This window comes from Colius striatus, chromosome 8 (assembly GCF_028858725.1).
Source record: "Colius striatus isolate bColStr4 chromosome 8, bColStr4.1.hap1, whole genome shotgun sequence".
Classification (NCBI taxonomy): Eukaryota; Metazoa; Chordata; class Aves; order Coliiformes; family Coliidae; genus Colius; species Colius striatus.
In genome coordinates this window covers 31,123,999-31,136,768 of record NC_084766.1, presented here as the reverse complement: position 1 = coordinate 31,136,768, position 12,770 = coordinate 31,123,999, and the positions used below count along the sequence as shown (strand labels likewise).

General features: G+C 36.9%; 1 protein-coding gene across 1 annotated transcript in view; it reads right to left on the bottom strand.

Moving 5' to 3' along the window:
- The window catches only part of ATRNL1 (attractin like 1), a 493,875-nt gene that overhangs the window by 402,495 nt on the left and 78,610 nt on the right, over positions 1-12,770 (bottom strand). The window contains exons 9-10 of the mRNA XM_062001233.1: positions 10,188-10,371; positions 5,484-5,638 (exon numbers count right to left, since the gene is read on the bottom strand). Of these exons, the coding sequence (XP_061857217.1) occupies positions 5,484-5,638; positions 10,188-10,371 (339 nt within the window). The remainder of the gene's footprint in view (positions 1-5,483; positions 5,639-10,187; positions 10,372-12,770) is intronic.

Genomic DNA, 12,770 nt, shown 5'->3' with positions numbered 1-12,770 from the left:
GAACATGCACATAGTTGTGTATATGCATACATATACATACGTTTCTAATACACAGCTGTATTGATATGTGTATTTATTAGACCAACTTCCACAAAACAGTAACACTTTTTTTTGAAGCAGGAGTTTAACCAGAATTTTGTACGGTAGAGAGATCACCATGTTTTCTCTCTCAATGGTATTCTATTCCTCATACAATCCATATAATTAATCACTTACTCAGACAACAAAAAAAGCAACCTGCCCAGCACACTAGTCTGGTTGAACCACTCTACCACTCTGCAGGTAGAAACCACAGTGGTGATCTTGAGGCCAAGAGTAACCAACTAGTGTGGTTTTGCTCCTGAAGAAAACTAATCTCTGCAGGAAGTAAGTGCTTTGTAAAATTTCAAGTCAGCGGTGATAATCTTTCTTTCTACCATGTCTCAGCCTCCCAATGGTATGCAATTTTTATACAAAGTAGTGCTAAAGAATTGGGAGAACTCAAGGTACAGGTCCTAACATATAGTTTCTCAATTACATAGCAAAGATGGAAGAACAAGAAAATAATCTTATGTAATCTTATGTTAGACCATAGTCAAGGTTCTGCTTTTAGGTTAAAGTAAGCAAAAACAGCATGGTCAGAAAATACCTCACCTCTATAATGACAGTCATTTGTGGATCTTTAAGGAGCTGCCAGAGCACCTTGGCAGCCAGTCTGGTGGTAAAATATCAGAGAAGTACAAAAGTATAGCAAAGGCCAGGTTTCTAAAGCTCATTTTATGCAGTAGACCTCTCATCATAAATATATTTACTGCTATTTAAGTAAATACACTAATATTAAGTTATGAAAATTAGGGCATCATAATAGTTTTTATAGCATCTCTAGATGCCTGGGTCTTCATCTTTAAGAAATATATTCAGGTGCAGTTAGCATTTAAATGATTGAATTGAGCTCTTGCCTCATGACACTTATATTTAACTATCTAAAGCTTACGCATGTAGACTAAGTGCAGTTCCTAGAGAGCAATCATTGATTCCAGAAAAGAAGAAAAAAGAGCCTCTGTCCTAAGCTTGGAAAAATTAATTGCTCTCTGGAGACACATCTCTCCCTCTACTGACTACAGAAGGAGTGTGGATTACCCAGATTATATTAGAACCAACCTTTTAGACAGCCAAACTTAACTGAGATGAATCCTCCCCAATAGTTATTTCACATTAATATGAAGAACAGTAAGCGTTTTCATGCGCAATAAAAAGCTGAAGCAATCTATCCATAAGACTATATCACATATAATAAGAGATATAATCAAACATACTCTATGGCCCAACTTGAACATAAATAGTATAGGCTCTATCTCCAGGATTCAGCTGGTTTCCAGACAGCACCCATTTTTTACAAGACAGAGTATACCACCTCATCACCCGCAAGGTATCTAGGAAATGTGATACTGATAACATCATATATTTTTTCATCCAAGCATTGTTTAAAAACATGTAATACACAATAAATAACATTCTGAAATATACTCATTCCATAATTATTTAATTTTTGGTGAAATAAGAATTTACTGAGAGATAATATAAGAATGCTTTCTGAAAAAATATGTCTTTATCTGAAGTGTGCTGTGAAATTGTGGTTTTAATGTGGTGAAATGAATAATACAGAAGATTAAGTCTGAATCAGATCAATCTTCACAGATTAATTTTTTTTAATGAGTAATTAAAAAATTGCGATGCACCCAAGAGTGCTGAGGGAGCTGGCTGATGTGGTTGCTAAGCCACTCTCCATCATTTTGAACAATCATGGAGGACAGGCAAGTTGCCTGAGGACTGGAGAAAGGCCAGTGTCACGTCAGTCTTCAAAAAGGGCAGGAAGGACGACCCGGTAAATACAGGCCGGTCAGCCTCACCTCTATCCCTGGAAAGGTGATGGAACAACTCATCCTGAATGTTTTTCATAAACATACGAAAGAAAAGAATGTTATCAGAGGGACTCAACATGGATTCACCAAGGGGAAATCCTGTTTGACCAACCTGATAGCCTTCTATGAGTGGCTATAGCCTTCTATGGCTGGCTAGATGAAAGGAGAGCAGCAGATGTCATCTACCTTGACTTCAGCAAGGCTTTTGACTCTGTCTCCCATTACATCCTCATCAGAAAGTTCAGGCAGTGTGGCTTGGATGAGTGGACAGTGAGGTGGATCGAGAGCTGGCTGAATGACAGAGCCCAGAGGGTGCTGATCAATGGCACAGAATTGAGCTGGAGGCCTGTGGCCAGTGGAGTTCCACAGGGATAGGTTCTGGGGCCACTCTTGTTCAACATCTTCATCAACAACCTGGATGAGGGGACAGAGCATACCCTCAGCAAGTTCGCTGATGACACCAAACTGGGAAGACTGGCTGCTGGAGAGAGGCCAGCGCAGGGCCATCAAGATGATCAGCGGACTGGAACATCTTCCTTAGGAGGAAAGGATGCAGGAACTGGGGCTGTTTAGTGTAGAGAAGAGACTGAGGAGGGATCTCATTAATATTTTCAAATATCTAAATGGTGGATGTCAGGAGGTTGGGGCTTCACTTTTTTCTTTGTATTTGCGACAGGACAAGGGGTAAAGGAACACAAAAAGTTCCAATTAAACATAAGGAAAGAACTTATGTTATGTGAGGGTGAGGGAGCCCTGGCCCAGGCTGCTCAGGAAGGGTGTGGAGTCTCCTTCTCTAGAGGTCTTCCAAACCCACCTGGACATGTTCCTGTGTGACCTGACCTAGGTGGACCTGCTTCTGCAGGGAGGTTGGACTGGGTGATCTCTAAATGTCCCTTCCAACCCCTACCATTCTATGATTCCTACATGTTTGATTTGCACTTCATCAGTTTTATAGCACACAGAGAACATGATGTGCAAAAAAATCCAAACACCATATTAAATATTGTAACCAACTAGAAAAAACAAAATCCTTAAAAAAAAATAACAAAACCACACAACAACAGCATACAATGTTTTCATGAATTATGATTAAAAAATACCGGGTGCATGAAAGTCAGAAAGTTACACTTACTCAGATCCTGGGACTCATACTAGTGATTCTCAAGTGCATATTCTACAAATAAATGTAGACCAGTAAGGAATATTACCCTCTAAAATGAGAAGGGAGCTCTGTTTCATTAAAAATTAAAATCAGATGTAAACTGAAGTGGGAACAATATCAACAGCTCACACCACCAGATGTCTGCAAGGAGCTACAGAATATGTAATACAGGGATATAGTCACAAAAACTCAACTGTTTTGAAAAGGCACAATTCACACACACGGTGAAACTGGCAGGAAATAATATGTGTGTGTTCCATGTACTTAATTTACTGATTATTTTCATATGAAAGCAAACACATTGCATTGCTATACTATATATCTGTATGGAAAATAAAGAACAATCAACTAGATCTATACAAAAAGATCACATCTCCTCCTCTTTTACTTCAGTAATCAGCTGATAAATGCTTTCCAAAAATAGATCCAAGCACTACTGACAGACTCAGATTCTCAACAGGATCATGCACAAGTCCATCACCCTGAGCATTCTGACACATTTCCCAAGTTTTAGCTCCCAGGGCAAATGGCTGTGCATTTTGGTCCAAATATGACCTGTGTGTTTATATTTGCAGCTTATACATAAAATATGGACATGAACATTAGGGGAGGGAAAAACTATTTATGGTAAGAACAGCAATGGCAATAAATAAGCCAGGGAGCAGATTATGGACTCACTAAATTCCCTTAGATTTACAGGGAGACATAATCCTATAGGGAGACTTCTCCTTAACAGCACAGATCTATGGTTGGAACCATTCTACAGACTGAAAGCTTACACTCATCTAGATTTGTTTCGAGACTGTCTTTTACCTTAAACATTTTTTCTCCAAAGTGAATTCTTATCATATATTTATAAACAACAATATTTTTTTCTCTCAGACACTCTCTTGCAAAATTAAATATACCACATGCTATTATTTTTTCCTAAAGGCTTTTCACAGTTCAGTTGGCGAAGTGGAGCACAGTTTGAGTTGCCTTTCTTAAACATGTGTTCTCTTCGTCAGGACTCTATGGGCAACTTCTACAGCCACATGCCATTCCTGACTCAGATACACAAGACACTGGCATTTTCTTCAGTTTGTAAGAGAAAATTCTTATTTCGTCAGTGTATGATTTGCACTTTCTTCCATTAAACATTATCTCATGTTAAATGTCATTTCCAATCATCTTTTTCTCCTTGAGAGTCCAGCCTCCTCCCAATCCACTGTCAATAAAGTTTTGTGTGGTTCTCCTCTTATTCACTTCTACTTTTGAACTCAGGTAACTGGGAATGAATTCTGTATTTTAACATTTGTACTGCATACTAGCAGGTTTTGGTGCTTCAGAAGTAAACTTGCCTTTTAGCATCATTCATAGGACTATCTTCTGTCCCATGAAACTTAGCACAAATAGCTTAGCCATTTTCACAGCACTGTACTCCATGGAAATATAATTTATCCTTAAGATAATGATGCAAAAGTATTCAATAGTCCATTATTACTCTGATTCATCTACTGTTGTTATACCATTAGTCTGTATAAGGGAGTATCCCCCAGAATTTTCCTCCGTCTCAGCAAGACTGCTCCTGCTGGACTGGGGTGGGTTATCACTCCATGTGAAACAGATATGTACAAAGGCAGTTAATCAAGTAATGTAATTCAGTCCCAAAGGCAAGAAGCTTTTTATTAACACTCTGATCTGAAATGCAAAGGAAGAGTTAGAGGAGTGAGGAGGGTAACTCGTCAGAGGACGATATGCAGCAAAAGCCATGTATTCTCAGCTATCAGCCCCAACCAACTAACTATAGCAATCAGTCTCTCAAGAAGCTGTTGCTCATGTGGTATGGATTTCCTATGCTTCCAAATTGCCCTTCAGCTTATGGCAGCTGAACCTTTCTTAGTTTCCTGAGCATCACCATTCAACTAGCCCTGCCTTGCCTTTCAGACAGCTGCCTACCCTGGCTTCTGCATTCCCAGTCTTTCAATTCACATTCATTATGGTGACTTGATATAAGCACTGAGCAATATATTTTCCAAACTGCCACCAGTTCCATAGCTTTCTAGGAACTTCTCAAGTGTTACTTGTGGGGAAGACTTGGTTTTGGTTTGGGGTTTTTTCAGTGAGTTTTGGAGTGGGTTTCTTTGGTTTTTTTTTTTTTTAAATGTTAGCATCATGTTTTATTAGCACTATGTTGATATTCAGTATGAAAAATGAATCTACACTTGGAGGTAATAATCACTAGAGTATGTTCAACACACTTTCGTAACACTAAAATGCTTCACACTATTATTGAAGAAAAATCTACATTCTACATTATCATTTCTAAATAATTACAGGTGTTTGGGATCAAGACTTTAAAGCAGCACATTAGCTGGACTTAAGGAAACAACACTATGCTATTTAAAACTCAAATGAGAAAGATACAGTATGATACATACCTATATCATATGCAAGAAAGTCGGCAGAAAAACACTTTGCACCGTTACTCAGGGAGGTATCATTATGTGTGTTTCCACCAAAAATGAGCATAGCTCCGTTGATTAAGACAGCTGAATGAAGATACCTTGCAAAACCACTTTCCTTCAAAATAGTCCTACAAAATATAGGAACAAATTGATATACAGTAATACGTGAAAAACTGTACAGACACACCAAGAAAATTTATAGATGAAAACAATATAAAAGACAAGGAACATACTAAAGCTATCGCTGAGTAAATACAATAAAATGTATTCAGATTTTTACTAAAATTACGCATTTCCTCACGTCACAACAAACATTTAGCATTCATTTAAAATGTCATTTTTTATTTGAAAAAAACAGTTTACCTGAAATAAATTGTATCATGTTTATGTTCTTCGGAAGCGATTAATGATACAGTAGATTTTACTCAAAACCGAATGAAAATCTATTCAATATTATTAATTCCTGTTCTTAGCTATCCTTGGCCATGAGTCTCTTTTGTTCTCAAGAAATGCAATAAAGAATCCTTTAGAAGGCTTTAAAGAATCTGTACTGGAACAGGAGAAACTCTCTTTTTTTAATTAATTGAACACTCAGATCTCAAATAGAAATGGTAGAAGTCATTCTAGGCAGGATGAAAAACACTTGCACTGCTTCATAAATATATTCAGACTGACAAACTCAAACATATAGAATTTCAGTACCAAAAAAATTAAATAGTCTATGCACACTGAGTCTTTGATTTCTCTTCATTCACTTTAGCCCATGTCTGCACAGTCTGCTTTGTGCCAGAGCAATAACACAGGTCCAATAGTAGCCAAGAGCTACCAACAATACCATTTTTAAGTGGCAGGTGTGGGGTACTAGAAAGAACAGAATACAAACCTTGTTCAATCATAGTAAATAGACCTCACCAAGGGAGAGAGTAACTATTTGTGGGGTTTGCCAGCTTGAATTACTTAAGTAGACCAGCTGTAGACAAGTTTGTGAAGAGCTCATTAGATCACCAGTACAGAATATTACTTGCATTCCCCTAATAACTTTTTACTTGTCTCAGTAATCTGTCTTCTAACATAGACTCTCAGTTGTGCTACTGCACACTGCTCACACCTACAATTAAACTGTTTCATCATTCATTTCCTGTAATGAACATATTGACTTGATAATTTTTTCTACTGATTGAATACTGTCTCTCTTGAATCCCAGCGATAACATTTGTTCAATATTTTTACATCAACCTAGGGTTTGGGAGAGGATTTAAAGTATGTCTCATTGTTTTCACATAATGACGTAAATCAATCAATAAACTCAAAGTATTTTTAAGTTAGAAGAGATTGTACGCTTAAAAAAAAACTGTGAAGAAAGTATTTGTCCTGGTTTCAGCTTCTTTTTGTTTGAGACTCCATTTAAAACTGTTCTTTTGAGCCACTCAACAAAGAGGGCTTAAAATTAGACTATAATTTGGAATATCTGTTCTCTAAAAAAAAAAGCTTTCTTTTTTTACTGACTGGTGGAGACATAGATGCAACTTTATCACATCTCATACTATGCACTCGCCTCCAGGAATATCAAATGATACAATGGATTGTTAAAGATTACATTTAGAATTTCCTGTAGCATACATGAAAAATACGATAGGGAAAATCGTCTGGGTTATTCCTGCCTCGGGCAAAGACAATTCATGCGATTGCTTTTGCTCAAAGACCTGGGTGCACTTGGTGAGTGATGCAGAAGGATGGGCAAGTCCAATGTGTGCCTCAGGGGGATTTGATTTTAGGTGAGAAGGGACAATAAATTGAATTGTATGTTGTTAATTGCTACATAATCCTGCCACTGTACGTCAGGATCACCCAGACGGGGTGCACCATTCCCAGAGGTATTGCAATATCTTGATGATGCATGGAGCAGAGGAAGCAAGATACAGATCCAACTTTCAGACCCAAAAATCCGTTTAATATACAGTCATCTCATAAAGGACATATTGGATATTAACCTAAGTTCCCATGCTGTCATTTCAACTGATTCCCTGCCACCTCTGGAAAGTAACATCAAAGGAAATAGGAGAGACTAAATGAAAGTAAATGAGGTTTCTTTAATAGTTTAAAAACGTGTTCATTTATTCAAGCCACCAGCACACTCACCAATGTGCTTATGGTTTTAACTCTTTCTTTTGTTGTGATTTGCATTTTGATTGTGTATTTCTGATTAATGTACCTCAAAAATACAGCACCATATAACTGTGTTTTTCTGACCGGGAAACAGCTTGATACAAAATATTTGTGGTGTCTAAACTTTACGGTAACTTAAACAATTATTTTCAACTAGTAATGGAGAAATATTGCTGCTATGGGTTGAAAGAATTATAACATACTTAGAACATGTTATCCTCATCCATTTGGACTACATAATTTTTTTCTGTCTTCTGTTTTACCAGTTTTATACAGTTCCTACCTCCTAATCCACATTAATTGCTATACACTAGGCTCGGTCTTCATTATCCTGCCTTGCAGCTGACTACAGATGGTTGTGTTGATTACTAAGGCCTAAGGAGCCATACAGTGTTCTGGGGGAAACTAAGGTCTCTCTCCTCTTCACAGTGGATATAAAAGCAATTTCCATGGTTTCTCTTTGAGCTACTCACTTTTCTACTTGACACCCAACCACATTTCCCCAGACCTGCTCCCAGCGTTGTACAGGGATGGGAGCTTTTTCCCTATTTTTTGCATACTATGTGCTGAGCATCCTCCCTCCTGGTAAAGTAACTTTTCCCCTAGACTCAGCAGAAATGGAAGTGTAATACAGATCAAGTTTGCTAATTTGGCCATGATTTTCACTATTCATTAGCATCATTGATGAGCGCAATCTTCAGAACTCTCTAATACATATCAATCCCATGCAAATTATGTGAGAGTCTCAGCACACTTTGCACTGAATCCATTATTTATGCACATATACGTGTATCTGCAGACATTAGTCCACGTTAACTATACTGATGCCAAGTGTTGCATGCAGCAGCAGATATTATAATGGTAATAGAAATACCCAGGAGCCAGCAGGTGCTTCCACTGTTTCAGGCCATTATCTAAGCCCAGCGTCACATTGTCCCCCAACTGCCAATTGCAACAGTCATGCAAAGCAATGCAGGTGTTAGAAACACTGCAATTCTCTCCATCATGTATTAGAAATAATGTTTACACTAGGAATTCAAATATCACCCGCTCACACTCCAAGAAACAGAAAGCTTATGCCCAATTGATACGAAAAGAAAATCAAAAAATGAAAACCCACAAGCCACTGAACAAAACAAATCATCAGCTTCGGATACCAAGACTTAGTGAAGCATGTGGACCTCAGCCAGATGATAGAGAGAAACAGAGAGTGAGTTCAAGGGAAAAACAGAGAGAGTGAGGACAAGCCCATGTGAGTATGAAAAAAAGCTATGTAGATGGGCACGATAAAGCTATTGTGCATGGGCATGACAAAGTTATTGTGCTTCCAACTCCTCCTCTAACCGCACCTAGCCAGTGGTGCATTCAGGCTCAGCTGCCTCATTGAGTGCTTTGAATACTGATTATAAGATGTCACAGATATGGGAAACAAAGATTTTATAACTATGTAAATGGCATTACACCATCCTCTCAGCCAGTTTTCAGTCCTATAGTACAATCGGCACCCAGTGTAATGCGCAAACAAATAGAAGAGTTAAGCTCTACAAGCTGCAGAGAATGACACATTAGTATAGAAGCATTTGTTATTAGGTTTTTTATATGAATAGTTAATAAAAAAATCCTATTATTATATTGTTGTTGAACAGATCAAAGGATATATCACTTTTTTCCCCAAAACCAGAGCATATGAAGACAGCATTAAAATTCCAGCAATTTAAAAATGCATTAAAAGAAACAAAAATTCTTGTAATAATGTTTCCAAGTGCCATGAATTAGGGGCATTCAAAATCAAAAGCCTCAGTGAAACCAAACCCACATGTTTCCAACCTCTAAGAGAAAATCTTGTGTGCTTAATGTTAAGCCATGAGTGCTCAACAGAAATATTACATTGCAAGAATAAAATGTTCTAAAAACAGTTCTTGATCAAGTCATCTCTAAGGTAACAAAAAAAAAAAACACATTTAAGGTCACTTTCTGTATATAACTAGCATTCATAAATTACAATAAACTTGAGGGACAGGGAACTGACAAAAAAAGAAACACCATCAACAACTAAGAATCCCTACACAATACCAGGAATATTCTCTTATTTCTGATAGTTTTGTGAAAAATAACTTTCCACAGTTCTTAGATTTCTCTGTTTATTTATATAAAAGGTACTTGAATGTGAATCAGCAGGATATTCATACCATGTGGAAACAGCACATGCATTCTATTTCTGCATAGTGGTTGTGTCTGGATAGGAGAATCTTTTCTTAATTTATAGAACATGTGCTAAGTTTCCTCCTTGCCACTCATTCAACATGTGGCTCCATTAAACCACCAGCTAAATTCTAATCCCTCACCACAATTCTTCCATTTTGGTGCTGAGAATGTACTATTCTGCAGCATGAAAAGGATATGGAGGTGCCTACATGACTGGAACAGAACCTTACTCCACCTTAAGCTATGACTACATTTCCCTTCCTGGTAACAAATAACTTAGTTTTCTAAATTATAAACCCCACTTACCATGTCCGAGTATTAACTTCATATCTGTAAAGATCATCCACCAATCCATATTTATTGCCAGGTAACGCTTTATATCCACCATGGACATAAACAGATTTTGTCAGCTCATCATAGACACTAGTATGGCCATATCCACCTTGCACAATTGCTCCTTTTGTTTCTGGTACAAGCCAAGAATTAGACCCTGAAACAGATGGACAAAAGGTATCAGCTTAAGGCTTAACTATTGGTAACCCACAATACCAAGAGTTATTAAAAAAAAAAAAAGGTATAGAAAAACATTTTCACTATTATTCTAAAGAGGGCAATAACTAGGGACTTGTTTTATCATCTCATACTCTCCCATGTGCAAGTTCAGCACACACAGAAAAGAAAAACAAACAAAAACATCTGGAAAATATGAAATTAAGAGCTACAGTCAATTGTGTCTCAACATTAACTTTGTCCTGCCAGAGACGGCTGATGAGAATTCAGTGTTCTAGCTACTTGAGCTGCATAGGAACACCTGTACTCAATCATGGGGAAACTGTCTGGAGAAGCCTGGCAGAAACCAAACTGCTGTGAGTTGTGAGAAGCATGTAACGTAAGGTACCTCAAAGTACACACAGATACAGATAGACACTTTGCCAGTAAACTGAAAAATTATTGAGCAAAAAAATCAGTTTTCAACTGCTGTTTTTTACTTATTTAACTGCAAATATACCTACTCAGTTGCTGAAAACTCACAGAAGGATAATCTGATAACAACTCATTAAACTGGCACTTAAACCCACATTTTACATCACATCATTAATAACTGCAAAGAGACACCAAATAAAACCATTCACAATAGCTGTTATGACTGAAGAATAAAACACAATTGGAAAATATTTTACCCTATCAATATAAAAAAAGACAGTGAGGTTAAGTGACTTCTTGTTGCACATAGCCCTGAAATTTCCTTTTTTATTTTTCCCCTCCACCTCCCAAGCCCACGACACAAGTCACAAAAAGAGCAAGCCAAGAGGTAAGTATTTGCTGGAGAAACCAGACTACTCAAAAGAGCCTATGACAATTAGGCAGCCAGTTCTATATATATGAAATTAAATAAATAATTCAAAGCCTTTTGAAGATTATGTCTGAAGAATACACAGTGTGGACAAGGATTTCCAAAATGCAGCTGTCTCCCGATTCTTAACCTAAACCGACTGCCATTATGTAGTTATTTATCCAACACCAAGCACCTTGCTTCACCTGAAAGCTAGTTTAAATTCCATTTAAATTTTTATCTGATATTATGTAGGTAATTTAAGGTTACCCCTTTTTCCTCCAGATTCTTCTGTGCAGTGAAAAGACTCGTGACTTCCCATTATTACTGTGGTTATTCTACTTTCACTAAGTGGCTTCCAGATATCATTTCTATAAGCAAGTTACTATTTTTTCAATAACAGGTGCTTATAGCAAGTTTTAAAGTGTAGATTCAACTGGAAGATTTGTGTTGGTTTGCTGTATGAATGTTGGTATTTGTGTAATGCACTATTTATATCTGAAACAGCATATTTACATTATTTATATGGAGTACAACGTAATCAGTATTTTATTTCAATCTCTATGTTGGGTATTATCAAGCTATTAAGAACTGCAACTCTGAACATAAACATCAGTAATAATATGTATTTTACACACGTATTACCTTGCTAACAAATAGAGGACAAGCAACATCTTTCTGAAATCAACATCAAAAAGCAACATTACAGTTTTCTCCTTCTATTTCCCATTCTGAAACTTAGTTGAGCTGCCTGAATTTTCAACACTGAAATGTGTATATGCAGTTTTGATCTTTCACACTACTTCAGCATCATTCAGACAAAAACACATTTTGTCAGTATTTATGCACATGATCTGCCCTTTTTTTTAAACAGCCAATTAATATGGATCTTGATCTATTATTTTTAAACAGAAATTCAAATTTCATTTGAGCTACTTATATATCCCTTCTCATGCTCAAAGAGATCCCACTCTTTCTATTGGGAAATCAGATGACCAAATCAGTCCTGTGAATCTGCAGCCTCAACAGCTTCAGAAGCCAAATGAAGAAAGAGTTCCATGAATATACAAACCAGAAAGAAGGAAATAGGATTTTTTTTTTTCTAAATTTCAATTTGTAAGCCTAATAGACAGTGTGAAAACAAGGTCAAAGGAAAAAAAATATACTAAAAGGGGGGAGAAAAAAATCCCTCAAGTAATACAGGCTTCTACTTTTCATTTGTAATTGGACATTTTTCATCAACATCTGGGTAATCTCCGAGAATGTTCTTCCTCTTAAGGTTTCTCTTGAAATACTTAGGCAATTCTATGATAATTCAAGCAATTCAATCTGTCAGGTACTAAACCTGGACACAGTTTCACACTGCAATATTCTGGTCACCTTTGATAGAATCATACACTTACAGAGTCATCTACAAAAACATGTAAACAGAAAAAGATACTACATCTGAAACAAAATCTGTAGAATAAGTGTATGACTCCATTCCAAAACTGACAGATGTAACAAATGAAACTGCAGACATAGTAGCAAGCATTTTAAATAGAACTGGTCAGATA